Source organism: Nyctereutes procyonoides, unplaced genomic scaffold, assembly GCF_905146905.1.
Source record: "Nyctereutes procyonoides isolate TBG_1078 unplaced genomic scaffold, NYPRO_anot_genome, whole genome shotgun sequence".
Taxonomy (NCBI): Eukaryota; Metazoa; Chordata; class Mammalia; order Carnivora; family Canidae; genus Nyctereutes; species Nyctereutes procyonoides.
The window spans coordinates 3,967,040-3,983,860 of NW_026575045.1; the positions used below are offsets into that span (position 1 = coordinate 3,967,040).

The 16,821-nt window shown below is 41.4% G+C and overlaps 1 protein-coding gene across 4 annotated transcripts in view; it reads left to right on the forward strand.

Moving 5' to 3' along the window:
- PDE7B (phosphodiesterase 7B) overlaps positions 1-16,821 on the forward strand; it is a 312,799-nt gene that overhangs the window by 168,958 nt on the left and 127,020 nt on the right. Inside the window, exon 1 of one of the 4 annotated variants that reach the window (XM_055324722.1) lies at positions 2,485-2,952. The exons of the other annotated variants lie outside the window; for them this stretch is intronic. Coding sequence (XP_055180697.1) covers positions 2,715-2,952 — 238 coding nt within the window. The 5' untranslated portion in view covers positions 2,485-2,714. Of the gene's footprint in view, positions 1-2,484; positions 2,953-16,821 lie in introns of those variants that run through there. 4 annotated transcript variants of the gene reach the window in all.

Sequence of the window (16,821 nt, forward strand, 5' to 3'; positions counted from 1 at the left end):
CAGAAATACCATGAGAATGACCTTTCTTGTGGTATTTTTGCACTTCTACCCTGGGATGGAGATAATCCCATATTGGAGAGAATTTTTTTAAAATTCTGCAACCTTTTCCATTTTCAAATCTTCAAACAAAGTAGATTCCTTCTTGAGAATGAAAATTTGAGATGGTGTTTGCTTGGCCTTAACTCATCTCCACTAGGAAGTATTCATGTTCAATGATCCAACATTTTGTTAACTTCTCTAAGATATTTTTTCAAGGAAATATTGTAAAACAATACAGAGAATATAGTGGAAATTTATATGCTTGGATTTTTAAAATGTCATTCTTAAAGAAATGTTCCATGAAGAGTTGTATTCTTAATACATTAGTGTCTGTGACATATTATATCATATATTTGTTTTCTTTGTTCTTAACCCCTTTGTTCCAAGGGTCAGGATATCCTGATGTTAAGTGCTATTGCAAAATAACTGAACAAAAATAAAAATAGTCGAACACTTAGGAAACTCTTCAGTTGTTATGTCAAGGAAGTTTGTGACTGAGGAGTGAGTTTAAGACATTATTCAGGAAATATGCTAATGGAGTGCAACAGCCTACATGTGCTTATTAAATAAAATCATTTCAAATCTAGAGAGCCTTTATGCCCCAGTCTGATAGAAGTGCCAGATAAGAACTGGAAGGGCTGTCAAAAGTGGTGGAAGTGTCACACTGATGCTTAAATCCCTTCATCCCTTAACAAAGAGGGAAGCTCAAAAAACAAAAAAGAGACGCATCTTTCTCATAAGTGGATCACTGATTATCCCCTAACTGGGCTGAGTGGATAGCTGGCTGTTATAAGAGGAGCTGCTTGATCAATATTCCAATAATGAAATTCACCAACAGTAGTGTCTTCAACATCTTTTATTGTTTGATACCCTCAAAGGATGTTGACACTTCTTCACCTATTAGGAAAGAGAGTAGACTTACCAGCGTATTTTTCCATCCAGAAAAAGAGAAAAGCCACTTAACTCAGTGTGGAAGGCTAAACTTACTAACCATAGGCTTCAAGGAATGATAATAACAACAACAAAATTACGGTAGCCTTCACTGGTTTCAATTCGTAAAAAATGAGGTGAGGACGATGAAAAGAAAACACACCTTGTGGCAGTCTTTTTCCTTTTCCCAGAGTATCCCCTCCCCTGATGAAACATCAAATGAGTGTGTGATAAACCTGCCCCACAAGGAATGTAGAGCAGAAGCAACAGATTGTACATCAGCAAAACAAAATGCCAAGCAAAATAAAGCACTTTGCAATGCAGAGATGTTGAAGAGGAGAAAAGGTTGGGCTTGTTGCAATGGCCTCCAAGAAAACAGGAGCTATCCACATGAATTGTATCCACATGAGTTCAAATTGTTCCTACAAACCCAATTTGCTGACAAAAGTGCCAAACACAATACCACCCCACTTTCATTTATGCCTGGGGCTTTTCACAGAAGCTACAGGGGGCACCCCCTTTCGCTGAATGGGTTCTGACTTCCAGGGTCGGTGTCTCCACCTCTGAGCCGAGCGACCCAACTGCGGGGCGCGGGGTTGTCCTCGACTGAACCGCGCACAGGCAAGGGCACGGCAGTCAGTGGCCCACACATGAAGTCCAGGCGCTGTGTCTGTGCAGTGGACAGGCAACACTCTCTCCTTTCTGTTCAGCGCCAGGTATGCACCCCCACACGCATGGCCTTTAAAAGGATCATGGTTTTCCTGCGAAATGGGCTTTTAACGGTCCCAGAAGATGTGTGCAGACGACGCAAGCCCGCCGCACGTTCCCAGGAGGATCGTGGTGCTTCCCTGATTCACGTCTTTCAGAGTCAGCTTTGGAATGTGATTCAATGTTATTTCCCCTCCAGCTGAAGGGCAGCTGAGGTTACAAAGGGACTTGACTAATAGGCCAAAGCCCAGTTAGGTTTGCAGAGAAGCGAAAGACAGCAGAGGGGGTGGGGGGCGCGGGAGGAGGGGTGTGAGTGTGAGCGCTGGTGCCAGGGTCCACCGCGGAGCCTTCGGCCTCAGCCCGTCCCGGGGCCGACCCAGCGGACAGGCGAGGTGGCCCCCGGCCAGGCCTTCCAGAGCGCAGCAGCTGCACGCTGGTTCTGCTGGTATTCGGTTTCCCGTTTTCCGAGAGCTCCCTGGGACTCGCGGGGCCCGGAGCCCAGGAACCTTCTAGGCTTCCTGCACCCCGGGGGCGGGGGGGGGGGGGGCTCCTCACCTGACCCCCTCAGAGAAGCGGCCCCGGGGCACCCCTGCGAGAGGCTGGCAGAGGGGAGCCCCGCTTCCTCGCCCCAGGATCCTAAGGGCTGGACAAGCCGCTCGACGAACTTTGACGGGCACCCGAGGAGGACCGAGCACAGATGGGTCCGCGGAGGAGAGGCAAGTCCTAAAGCCGCGATGGCCGTCCCCGCTGCCGCCGTCCCCCCGCGGCCTGGGATTCATTAAGCGCCGCGCAGCCGGTGCCCGAGAGGCCGGCGGGGCGAGGGCTCGTCCCCCAGGAGGGCGCGCGGGCACGCTCGTCGCCGCCCCGCAGGTTTCCGAGGCCCGGAGCGGCGGGCGGGCTGGGCCAGGCTGGAGGAGACCTGCCTCTCCCGAGCGCGAGCGGCTTTCGCGGGGCGCAGCGTCCGCCTGCCCGGGAAGCCGGTCCCCGGCGGCGGCGGCGGCGGCGGCGGCGGCTCGGCGGCGGGGGCCCCGAGCAGGATGCCCGTGCTAGGGCGCTATTTCCACTCGGCGGAGCCGGCCAGGAGGGGCACGGCCCCCGAAGGTGCGCGGCGGTCCCCGGCCCGCGGCCGCCGGGGGTGCCAGCAGGGGCCGCTGCCCTGGGACCTGCCCGAGATGATCAGGATGGTAAAGCTGGTTTGGAAATCCAGAAGTGAGCTGCAGGCGACCAGACAGAGGGGCCTTCTGGAGAACGAAGATGCTCTCCACAGCTTCGCAGGTAAACCGGCCGTGAGGTGCAGAGGTGGCCCGGGCGCAGGCCGACGGCTGCGGGTCCCTTCCTTGCAGAGCCCAAGGCGGAAAACCGGGAGAAGGGAGGTCTACAAACTGCAGCCCGGGGTCCGAGGGCTGGGGTCGAGGAATGCTTGGCTCATTGTAGAAATGCATCTGAAAATTAAGAAGGACGTGGTAGGAGGAGCATTAATAGACTGGGGATCGAGTAACCTGGGCTCTGGGCTCAGCTCACACTTGATCGCTCAGAGGCTTAAACAAGTGAAATCCCCTGAACTTCAGTCCTCAAAAAAGGTGGGGACGAACTGGATGTTCTTTAACGGCAGTCCTACCTCTACAGTTCCTTATTGACAAACCAGAGTTCTGAGACAATATTCTTCTTGGGCTGCTACTTATAATGCTTTTTATAAAGTAAAACACATTTTCCAATTTTTGACTATGAGGCTAGGGTGTGTGTCATGTTCCCAGGGCCGGGTTGGCCTGGAAGCTCTATATGTCCTGGGAAAGTTGGCAAACTTCCTTGCCTCGGTTTCCCTTTTGGACACAACAGCCGATAGATAATACAGATTCCCCCATTGACACCAGGAAAAATCAACTCCCTCACAAATGTGGAAATGATGACTCATAGGGACTTCGTCATGTTATAAGAATGTACTGTGTTTAGGACAGTTGCGGAGAACCTTGCCATGTCTCTGACAGCCAGCAACACAACCACAAAGACACCTAGGGTCACAGGTTCTGATAGAACCAGAAACTAAGAAAGTATAACTGGCCACACGGTGCTCTTTTCCTTTAGGGAATGTGTTGGTAGATATTTCAGAAAGTGGTCGCTCACTTTAGAAGAACAAATATGAGCATGAGTGTTTATGCATTTGAAGGCTTGGCCAGCCCTGTGCAGTGGAATCCTGACATACCATTGGTGGTGAGAGGTGGGAGCCGAGTCAGGAAAGATAGACCAAAAGTGACCTCTCTCTTCCCTCGTGGAAAGGGACCGAGAACAAAAAAAGATTTGAAAGGAAGGGAAAAACACAGTGTTGGTCTCTAGTAAACAATGAGTACAAAAGAAAACCAATAAGACTGAGGTTTATGTGGCAAGTAGGAGACGGATGCCCCGGGAAATGGGTCTTGGTCAGAAGAAATGAGGTAACACCAAAGCCGTCCCGTATTTCATGTGAGTAGTGCAAGAAAAGTGGAAAAACCCACCTGGACAGAAAACTTAACTATGACACTACAACTATTACCACTCTTGGTTTGTTTTAGTAAATTAAGTAATTGAAATTCATATCTCAAATTATGCCTTTGCTAGAACTGCCTAATTCAACAGACATTAGCACGTGTTGGGGATAGATTTCTGTTATTAGTTATATTATATGTCAGTGGGGGGGTCTAGTTCTTGAAAAAGCAACACTACAGACATAAAATAGAACTCCTGTAACTTCTTATCATTTAAAGGGACAGTTGACTAGAGGACTCTTGATTGATCCCTGGGCCACTGCCTCACTCTCTGTGGAATCTCTCAGCAGCCCCTTTGGGGCCCAGACAGGCTGCTCCCTGGTCTGCTGTCCCCCTTTATCTTGCCTGCGGGGAGGCAGATTCTACTTCAACACCCGCTCAAAGGCCCTCTGCCTCCTCTTCTTCCTGCCCTGCCTTCATATTCTCAAGGAGATGAGGGGTTCACACTTTCTGGCATGGGCATGAAACCTTCTCATCCACAGATGCAGCAGCACGGGCCCATAGGATGCAGCCCCACTTCCAAATTGTCCTGTACTTCCTCTCATCTTGTCTCTGATACTGCAGCTCCTCCTCATCTCAGGTGCTCTGTGCCTTTCTATCCAGAATAGCCTGATGGTGAGGGCCTCGGGAACACTTAGAAAATAGTTCCAAAAATCTGGCATGCATTCATTTTTAGAAAGAGATGGTTTAAGCTGTGTTCAATTAGTGTACAGGGTTTTATGGTAGAAAGATTGTAAAAAAAAAAAAAAAAAAAAGGAAAAAAACAAAAGCACCAAGACACATGGTGATCTCATGCTCACACTCACTAACTCTCTTTCTCCCTTTCTCTTCCCCTCTCTTTCCCTCTATCTCCTTTTCTCTCTCTCCCTCTCTCTCTTAAATCTGACCCTTGTCTCAGAACCCTCAAACAATTCATGCCTTGGCAATGCTAAACAACTTCCTGTTCCTCAAAATGCATCAAGTGGTGCCCTACCTCTGAGCCTTGCCTGATGCTTTGAATGTCTTTCTTTGACTTAGCCTACTAAAAAATCTTTATTCAAACTACAAAGTCCAGCTCAGGCATCCTTTTCTTTGTAATGACTTGCCTGATCTCCACCCCTGTGTCCCCGAATTGTCCCCCAAAGTCATTTACTTCCTCTTTTCTGCTATCTTGACTTGTATAGATGTTACATTTATCGCACACAACATATTTGCCACGTCATAACTGCACATGAGAAAACTAAAACTATGAAATTATAAACAATTTATAAATTTAAAAATCATAGTATTCCATGTATATTTTGACTGCTTGTGATAACAGATAAATAGGTTTACGTCTTTTAAAACCATGAAATTGCAGAAATTCTGAATTGAGCCAACAGTCTTGAGGACTTTAGAGATGGGTGTCACTATTTCTTAATGGGTTGAATATAACCTTAAAAGTTGCAGCTTTTCTTTTCCTTAGTGAGGAGCATAATAATTTTCTCTCATACTTCTCAGACAAGACTGATACACTGTTTCTCACAAGTGAAATGGAAAAGTGTTCTGAGACTTTGCTTAAGTAATAAAAGGAAGGAGCAAAAGAATGTATGGGAAAATAAATGTATAAATATGTATTTGTGAAAGGTTTTAAGATAAGATTTACTGAACTGTGAGTAATGGCAGACAGAGGGGAACAGTGTTTCCTGAAGAGAACAAGGACATACTAGGGAGGACGTTACACATGTGAACATCTTCCTGCCACCTTCATAGGAGCCTTGGCTGGAGACTAACGGTGGCTATCATGGCAACAGACTCGAGGAGAGAATCGGGGATGACAGGAGGAAGTGGGGCTCATCGTCTTCACATGTCAGGATGCCTGCATCTGGGCTTTGGTAAAGGCACTATTTGCCTTGGAGAGAGCTCTGGAAATTAGCAGCATGCCCAAAGTTGGAGCACCAACTTGGTTCATTGGATTGTACTCAATTATTTAATTTTTTAATACATCATTTTCCCTTTATGAAACAAAGAATGGTCTAATTATCTAGTTAATCCAAAAAGGTGAATGGTACACTAAACAATTTGTCCAGGGTCGCACACAAACACTGTGTTAGAACCAGATCAGCATCTCCATCACCCAGCTGTAGATCACAGAACTGGCATAATCGAGCCACATGCTGGGTAATTTAAATTTAAACCCAGACATCGATTGAGGCGATCGGGGTGCCTGGGGGGCTAAGCGGCAAAGCATCTGCCTTTGGCTCAGGTCATGATCCCAGGGTTCTGGGCTCTTGCTTCCCCCTCTGCCATTCTCTCTCTCTCTCTCTCTCTCTCTCTCTCTCTTTCCCATTAATAAATAAATAAAATCTTAAAAAAAAAACTTTAAACCAAGACATTGCTTTATTGATATAGAGGGACAAACATAGAAACTCATGATGTAGTATAAATATTGGTCAAACCAGAAAAATTATATTACCATGTAAAATAAGTCAGGTGATTGGGCCTTAACATTTTTCTACTTATTCTTTGGGTTTTAGTTTAGCTTCAAGTGCTAGGAAGGCCCAGGGGAAGATTCTCCATCTATTATCAAAAGTAAGTAAGCTTTAAAGCATGGTGGTGGGAGCATCCTTGGGAATGGGGGCAGGCTGGGGAGGAGATAGAAGGACAGGAGATAAATAGGCAGTTTCTCAAATGCTGTGAGTGCAAATATTAATCTCATTGTGATTCTAGGCAGCATCCTAAGGCTACACATCCTCTAACATAACTCATTCTTAGTTGAATAAATAATTTTATTTTGGAATTCAACCAAATAGCTACAAAACTCTGTTGCCATAGAACTTACCTTTCTTTTGGTGTCTCCGGTCTAAATTTTACATTGTATTTTACTTATCTATTAAGCTTGTTCCCGTTTCAATAGCCTTTGGCTTCAGAAAAATATAAAAAAACACCTACCTCCCTTTAAAAAATTATTTTCCCAGTAGCCATTATAACTTGTCCAGCCTTTCCAGGTAATAAAATATCAGAAATTTGCTTTATACATAGCTCTAAAAATCAAACCACTTCAGAAGAGAAGATCTCCAAAAGGATTCTTTGATTCCAGAACTCTGCAATTCAAAGTGACATACAAAGTGCTATTTTAAAATATCTCAAGTATCAAGCATAATATAAATTAAATATATTTAAGATTGAAGGTTCCATTTATGGTAATTCAAGGAACATTACTGGATGCCTAGTGTATGCTAATGACTGTCCTAGGCACCAGGGATTCCGGGAGGAACCAAATGCTTATTGAGAGAAGAACAATTATAAATTGGTGAATCAGAGTTCCAACTTCAGCGAGAAAACCAGGTTTTGTGAGTTTAAACCTGTCAATTCAGAATATTAACTATCAGACCAAATTCAAAAACATTTGTAAAAATTCAAACACATCTTCAAGCATTCATCAATATTAATGATATAGCAGGACAAATTGCTGTGATCAAAGAATCAATGAATCTTAACATTAGATACCTTGACATTAATGCATAACATTTTTCTAAAACCACATTTTGTAGACATTAGCCTGCACTCAATCTGTAGCTATACTGCATAATAACCATTGACCCTTCAATCTGTTCTTAATGTGATTGCACTGTTGAGTGAAAACTGGAGGGATGCCTGGGTGGCGCAGCGGTTTGGCGCCTGCCTTTGGCCCAGGGCGCGATCCTGGAGACCCGGGATCGAATCCCACGTCGGGCTCCCGGTGCATGGAGCCTACTTCTCCCTCTGCCTATGTCTATGCCTCTCTCTCTCTCTGTGACTATCATAAAAAAAAAAAAAAAAAAAAAAAAAAAAAAAAAACACTGGAACACATCATCTCACCTTCATGAAATCTAGTCCTTCACCTGGTTTCTTTGTTTTCATAAATGACATGACCCCTGCAGAAACCCAAGTTCAAAACCATTCTCTCTAACTGTCCAATTCCAAAATCCACAGTATAGATCAAGAGTTCCAGAGTGTTGTTGCAGTGCTGAGATGTTCACAGTCTTAAGTCCTATGTTCTCTGTTACTGAACTGTGTGACCCTGGGCAAATTACTCCACCTCTCTGTACCTGTTTCCTCTTCTATAAAAAAGGAATAACAATAGCACCTTCAGGAAACCCTGGGTGGCGCAGCGGTTTGGCGCCTGCTTTTGGCCCAGGGCGCGATCCTGGAGACCCCGGATCGAATCCCACGTCGGGCTCCCGGTACATGGAGCCTGCTTATCCCTCTGCCTATGTCTCTGCCTCTCTCTCTCTCTCTCTCTCTCTGTGTGACTATCATAAAAAATAAAAAAATAAAAAAAAACAATAGCACCTTCTCAGGAGGTGAAGATTAAGTGAGATAATTAAAAAGTGCCTAGAAAAAGCCCTACTACATCCTCAGTAAATGTTCACTAGTATAACTATTGGTCCTGCAACTATTTCCTCACTAAGTACCTCACTCTTATCATCTACTTTTCCTTTGGTCCCATGGCCCTTGGCCAAGTTTCACGTTTTGTCTATTATCTCGTGATAGCTTCTGACCCCAGTACTCTCTCTACCCCTTCATCTGTGATTTAGATCAATAACATCAAAAGAAAAATCAGAATATGTCTCACCCCTCTTAAGATTCCTTCAGGGATTCTCCACTGTCTACAGAGAAAATCTAAATTCTTTTATCCTGAATTTAAAGCTCTCCACTTCCTAGAACTAGTTCACTTTTTCCCTATCTGATTTGTCATTATTGCCCCAAAAGCACTTACATTGGACCCAGACAGGGCAAGCAACCCACACCTACACCTCTGCTTTCTGTTTATCCTTCCCAGTGCCTAAAATGACATCCCTACAAGTTCTCGACTTCTACCATTCCTTAAGACGCCATTCATATGCCACTCCCTACATAAAGCCTTCCTGAGCTTACTGAGGTTGTTTTTCTCCTCCGAAGTCTCATAGAACTTTCTCTGTATTTGTTTTGTAAGCAAATCACTTTGCTATAATTAATGTACATTTTCTTCCTTCCCCGCTGGATGTTCAGCTTTTTGAGAACCTGGAGAACATTCTATTTTCTTTGTGTTCTTCCTAGCATCTTTTGCACATCAGCCACTCAATACACTTTGATAAGTGAAAAAAAGGAAATTATCAGAAAGAACAAAATAGCTTACAATTTGCCATTAAATGCATGAATGAACATTTTTTTCTAAGCACAGATTACTCAAGAAATAGGAATTTTAGTTATTCCTTTTAATGGAATCATTTTTAAATTTATATTCTGGTAGAGGATAAGGATTAATCATTATAGCTTTTAAAGTAAAAGAAAAAATATACAAGAGTAAATTTCAAAACTATTAAAAAGTTATAAAGTATGTGCAAAACTAATATGAGACAGTTCCCTTTTCATACAGAGAAGTTGAAATGTACTGATAATTATAAAACTTTAGAGCAAATGCATACAAATTATGAATGCTTTTATATACTTTTAAAATAATTACTCTGTTCATGCATTTTGGAACATTTTATATCAATTAAAGTTTTAAAAGTTGCTTTTTTTTTTTTTACAGATAAGAGTCTGTATATTCCTCAACGTAATTTCAAAAATAGAATACGGAAGGTGTGTGTTTACCCTACACATGAGCTTTTGAGGGAATGGAGTTGAATGGAGGATGTTATTTCCACGTGCTCTGCTCTTTGCCTGGAAACAGTTTCTTTTTTCTTTATCTTTTTCCTTTTTTATTTTTCTTAAACCAGGCTGGTTAACTGAACAGCAAAATATTGACTTTTATATCTGACTAATTTCTAAAAGAAAACATTAGAAGCTTTATTGTAAAAAGACCAAAAGCTCCAAATTATTTTTTCAACTCACAGAAGCAGCATGAAGGAGTGTATGCTCTTTTGTACTATCTGATTTTTCTCATTCTTTAATTATCAGTACACTTCATGATACATAGTAGGTACATATCAGCATATCAAAAAAAGTAAGCAAAGCTCAAAGTACTTGTGATTTAATACAATGCCCTAACCTAGATCTGTACACAGTGTAGACATTCTTTATTTTTCTATTTATCTCTCTCTCTGCCTTCCCATAAATTCCTCTTTAGAATTGACTTCAATATCTAAAATTCTAAGAGACCACCCAAGAGGAGAGCTTTGTATCTTTACATTTGTCTTAAATTTCCTCAAACTACAACATTATTAAAGATCCTCCCTTCAGAGTACTCCCCCTCACCTAAAAAATCCACCTGGCATACTGTGTTAGAGATTATAAACCAAGCCTCTGTTCTGAGCATTTTGTTATTTCCTCAGCTCTCACACACATGCTAAGGGAATACTGAAGAAGAGCCTGTAGGTCATGGTCCTTATCATTAGTAACAAGATAAAACTTAAAAGTTGGCCTTGTATGTAATTGGAAAGCATAGTTGACAAAGACAAAGCAAGATTTAGTTGTGTATGGCCTTAAAAGTGAGTCCAAGGGGCCAGGCTTACTGCAGAAAAATAAAATCCCCAGAGAGAAAAGGATAAACTTCAAGAGAGACTGAGTAGCAGTTGGTATGTATTTGGCAGTAGAAATTGAAAAGTAGAAAACCATAAAATGGTAAAATAAAATCAAGGTGAGAAATAAATATAAATAAAAAGAAATAAATGTAATGATAAATGTAATAAATGCAATGAAATAAATATAAATCTTAGTTAGGTATTGAAAAGGAAAATTAAATAAGCAAAAGTATTAAGACATGTATAATGCGATAATTAGAACTTTTCCCATTGCATCCTCTGATGTTCCTTACTTCTAGAATTAAAGCAGAAGCACAAGATTCTTTTCTTGCTTCCTTCTGCATCTCTTTTTGGATGGCACCCAAATATCTCACACAAATCTATACAACCTTGATGAGAATTTCTGAAAACCAAAAGGCGTATTTGTTTAGAGGCTCTGTGACAAAAATTCACTGAAAAAAAGTTGATAGATTTTGCTGAAGAAAATGATTTAGAAAGAGAAGGAAAAGGGAAAAGTAAGGAGCCAACCATGGAGTACCAAGGTAAAGGAAGTGAGATGAGATCACTACAGAGAAAATGGATTCAAGTGTAAGAAGTATAATCAAAAACATATATAGAAATGAAAAGGAAACAGTCACTGTTAAAAATAATTGTAACATGTCTGTTACAATCTCAAATGTCCCCTCTCAAATGTGCAATAAAATCTAGCCTGTTTCTCTTCTCCAACTAATCCACTTTAGCCCACTCTAATGGGATAAGAAAATTTATATTTTCTAATCATCATGGTAGAGGTCAATCTTTTCCAGATTAAATTATTATTTTTTTGGATGAATACTCCCCCTACCCTCACCCCCAGCCCTTGCTCTTCCACAACATGGTTCTGGGTGAACATGTACCTTGGGTTCCCACACGCCTACCTGAATGTGCCTACTGCACACAATGCAAAACGCCAGCCTGAGATGGGGGAGCCAGGGCAAGTCCTCTGGCCGCTGGGTTCTGCCTTTGACTCTCTCCCACAATTCTCCAGGGTGTCAGGGGTAGATGGCCTTACCTTGTGCCATATTCTCCTCCCCAGGAGAAAACCTCAATGTGGATGGGGCAAGAAACCATATCTTCAGGCCTAACTCTCAATGTTAATGGGATCTAATGGAAGAATGTAGAGTCCCTTTATCTTTCCATAAAGACAAGTTTTCAAGTGCATTGCTCTGCTGCAAACTCACACGCACAACCAACAAATGAACCAAAACAACACACAAAATGTAAAGCAAACACCCTCTCACTCTGCAGGTCAAATGATGAATACTGATTCTCTCTTCAAAGAACATTACCTCCATTATACACTGATTGATCTATCCTGCTGGGCCCTGTACTTGAGTATGCATACTCAATGTTATTTATTTTAGTTACATTCCTATGCATATGCTGAACCCAATTATTCTACCCTATTACCTCTCTCTCCCTCTGTTAAAATATTCACATGCATTTCAGCAACCATCTCAGGATTTTGACACTGAAAAGTTCAACTGAATGACTGTCATGCATGGAACACAATGTGTACAAGTCCCACCTTTCTGATTGGTTTCCACATCAAAAGCTAAAGTTTTATATCCAATACAAATTGGAATTGTCATCATAAACATGCAGTGCATTGTACTCTGCCCAGGTCTGATACGTTTTCATTGCTTGAACGTACTCATCGGAAATTTCTGGGACTTATTCTCCTTTCTGTGCACTCTATTTCCTAGAAAGAAGGGGTGGGAGACACCAGAAGAAGTGAGGATGACGAGCAATAAGGCTGTTGATGCTGTAACTGGGATCACTGTTTTCTTCTAGCATTGTAACAGGAACCATTATTACATCTTCCATGGTAGCTGATATGAAGAAACTGCTGCCTCCTCCGTGTCCTTCACTCTATAACTCATTCAAGGTTTAGATACATCAATCTTTTTGCTCTCACTTTCACCTCTGAATATTAGTTGAGTTACATAGTGCTTTTCTTGGTTCAATCTCCAATTCTACAGTAGGACAAAAGAAAAGATTTCCTTGTCAATTAAATTGGTATATAAAAATTAAGAATTGTGAATTCACCAGATTTCATAAACTCTAAAGCAATTTCTACCCTCTTTAGTCCTAAATGTCATATTGTTTGATCTGGTGATAAATGATTGTAGATCGTAAACAGACAAAATTGAACTAAAAAATTTTTGTTTTGAAAAAATGTTTTGAATGTCTCAACCCTCCAGAAATAATTAGAAACAAGCTAGGGGGTCACAGAATGGAAAATGATGTTTTAATCTTACATACAAATATTGAGCATCTTCTACTACACAATAAGTATCAATTGAAAAAGGACTTATCCCCAACTTAGAAATAGAAAAAATTGAGGCCTACATTTACTGCTTATTTATTCGAAATATTCAGAAAGAAAAAAAATTCAAATTTCTAGGGTCTTCTTGCAAAGCAATTCAATTGAAGAATTACATTCTGTCTACTCAATGCATAGCATTGTGCTATGTGCCTAGGAAGAAAGCAGAAGGAAAAGAGGTTATGACCTGTTAGAAGAAACAGATGTATAAACAACTCACTGATATCAAGGCAGAAGGGCATATGTCTCATGATACAGTAGAAATAATACTCTGTCAGAACATTGAGAAAAGACAAAGACTGCTTATTCAAATAAGTTTATTTATTGGTTATGGTGTACCAGATACTATCTTGATTCCTTAAGGAAAAAACATTCATGAACCAGGAAAGTTGAGGTAGATGGATGAATGGAAGATGATTGATAGATAGATAGATAGATAGATAGATAGATAGATAGATAGATAGATAATAGAGCAAATAAATGAGTGAGTCAGTGAGTGAGTGAGCAAGCTAGGCAAGTGACATGCTGCACAAGAAGCACATACAGAAAGTCTGTGCCAACACCCAAGAGTGTAATTCTGTATGTGTGATGAGTGTTAAAGGGTTTTCAGAGAGGAGGTGATTTTTGAGGTACCATTCAATGTAGGTTGCATTTCTCCAAATGAAAAAGAGATGGAGGACAATGCAGGAAGAAGAAACAGTGGGACCAAATGCAAGAAATTTTGGTGAATGCCATGTCCCAAGATAGGAAGTATATCAAAAGGAGGGCTAGAGATGAGACTAGAGAGATAATCTGGAGGTCAGATTGCCCAGGGCCCCATATGGCTGTCTAAAGAGTATATCTTCCAGATAATGAGAAGGCTTCAAATAATTTTAGTGGGAAGTCACATAATAAATTTAGATTTTATAAGAACTGCCCTAAAGGTGGTGTGTTAGACTTGAGGTAAGGATACTAATGGATTTCTAATTGGTGTTTGTTGACATATTTAGTAAATATCAAGAATTTCAATACTTTCCCTTTCACTTAGCATTATAGCACTTTGGAAAAGTTGGTTTCCCAAAGTGCTATAGTATTTTATACAGAACCACAAGAAATAATATATAAATCATCAAGTCGAAGCCCTTTAACACTTGATAACAACCTGTCCTGAAGGATTTATATTCCTCATGTTCTTCCATCCAGACCTCTCATTCCAGCTGTGCTCATCACTTCCCCAAATTCAAGAGCTGACACTACTCATCCTCACTGTTTCAAAATAGTCTATCCCCCCTACTTTGCCAAGTCATATTTATTCCTGTCTTCAGGATGCCATTTTTTAAATTAATTATTTCAAGGTTAAGTGCTACAGCATGGATGAGAAAATGTATAAGAAAAATACAGTCTTTATAATGTAGTGAGTCTATAGCTTATAATGTAGTTAGTTAGATAAAATCACATACTCAAATACAAACCAAATATGTGGGGTGCCTGGGGGGGGTCAGTCTGTTAAGTGTCAACCCTTGATTTCAGCTCAGGTCATGATCTCAGGGTCATGAAATAGAGCCCCTCATTGGGCTCTGTGCTGGGCATGGAACCTGCTTATAATTCTCTCTCTCTCTGTCTGTCTCTGGGGCACCTAGGTGGCTCAGTCAGTTAAGTGTCTGACTTTGGCTCAGGTCATGGTCTCAGGGTCCCGGGATTAAGCCCCGCGTCAGGCTCCCTGCTCAGCGAGGAGTCTGCTTCTCCCTCTGCCATTCCCCCTGCTCATGTTCTCTCTCTCTCTTTCTCTCTCTCTCTCTCTCTCAAATAAATAAATAAAATATTTTTTAAAAAAGATTCTCTCTCTCTCTCTCTTTCTCTCTCTCTCTCCCCATCTCTTCCTCTGCCTATTCCCCAGCCACCCACCCCATCCCTGCCACTTGCATGCTCTCTCTCTCTAAAAAAACCTAAGCCAACCAAACAAACAAACAAACCAAGTGTGGTAGATACTCCATGAGATCTCATTTCAACTCATCCCTCTCTAGAAGAACCAAGGAAGGCTTAGTGTGACTGGTCATTGCAGCTCTATGTCTTTAAGATCATTAGATCTCAGCAGGATATGACAAAGTGACCTTCCTGGTGAAGGAATTAACATGACTGTAGGTACAAAGGCAGAAAAGCAGAAAAAAAATGATGATGGAGAAATGGGAGATTAGTCAAGTTAGCTTGGTATGATGTTTGGAGTAAAAAAAAAAAGAGTAGGAAACAGAGAACTAATGGGACTGGGTTGCATGTGGATAAGAACCCTTAACTTTTGTAGAACCACTGAAAAATTTTAAGTGGAAGAGTAGCAAGGTCTTTAAATTTTATAATGGAAAGTACCTTTAAGTTAAACCACTACACTATTTTTAGACGAGAAAAGTGAGACCCCACAGAAGTTACACAATTCCAGGTCCCTCAATGCCTCCATGTTGTTGATTCAGTAATGCTGCTGGCTATGGTCAAACTCCAAAAATGCCTGTCTACCTGATAGCTCTCTATATCTCATTTTCTGTCCCTTTCACTTTCAAGCACTGTGATTGCATTGTATGGGTGACATCTATCTTACACAAGCAAGAAATATGTGTGTACCCATAAATGCATACCTGTAAGTGTATACTCGTATTTTTCTTGTTCCCAAACTTAGATTATAGATTGTTCTGGGCAAGCCATCTCTTTGTGAATTTCTCCATCCAGAGTGCCTGCAATGTACTAAATGGGTAGTTGTTCACCAGAAAAGAATACCAGATGTAAGAATTTAAACAGGACTGTGAGGTTAAAGGGAGTTATGTATGAGATAAATAGACACAGTAGCTGCAGGCTGCTATGACCATCATAAATCAAATGTTACCGTCATCCTATGTAATAGGATGCATTGTTGTCTGCATTGTTGTCTGGAGGTAGAGTGGGCCAGAGAGGGCCAGTGCATGTGACTGTTGAAAGCTTGGGTCTTACCCCTACACCACTGAGGATTAACCCCTTAACCTCTCAGGCTCTCTTTGCAAACATAGTGCTGAGCTCAGAAAGTATGTTGAACATTTAGCAATATTTAGGCAAGATTTGTAAAGCATCCACTTTTTTTTCCTTTCCTGTTTCTGTAAGGTGTTTGTATTCCCAAAAGAAAAGTATAGCCTTTGGTGCCCAGTTTTCTTCCTTTTTGCTCTGAAACTATATCCCCTCCTCTCAAAAACCTTCTTAGCTGCCTGAATTATGCTGTTCACAGCCTGCCTACTTATTACCACCCAAATAAGGTAATAGTCAGAAATACAATTGAAGTGGCTTCTTCTTTTTAATGAACAATAGATATGTTCCATTAAAAATAAGACCCTGCTCTGAACCATTACAGACACGTTTTTTGATGTTAGAAGGAAAATGTCAGTAACTGCGAAGGGGTGGGAGTGTTGGGGGCCGACAGAGCTTTCTGATGTTATTCTTAATTATTTTTACTTCATGCCTCCTGTACCTCTGGCTCTAGCTGAGGGAGAAACGGTGAAATGCCATAAAATAACCCTCTCTCGAAGTATATTTGGCCTGACAGGAAACAGGAAATACCAGAAAAGATCACAAGAAAAGCTGTAATCATAAGATTTCTAGCCTAATTCTTTTGACGTCAGCAGTTTAGATAAGTCAGATAAGCAATCACAAGCATCCGTGAGCTCCAGAGTGCCAATCCAAATACCCAAAGTGCATCTTCAGCCCCTTTGAACTTGCACATTGTTGTTTTGTCCCTCTTCCCCTTCTACTCTCTTCCCCACAAGAAGCATATCCTGAAATTGTGAATTATGAATTTGGTGTCAACATTAAGGTATTTGGAGAC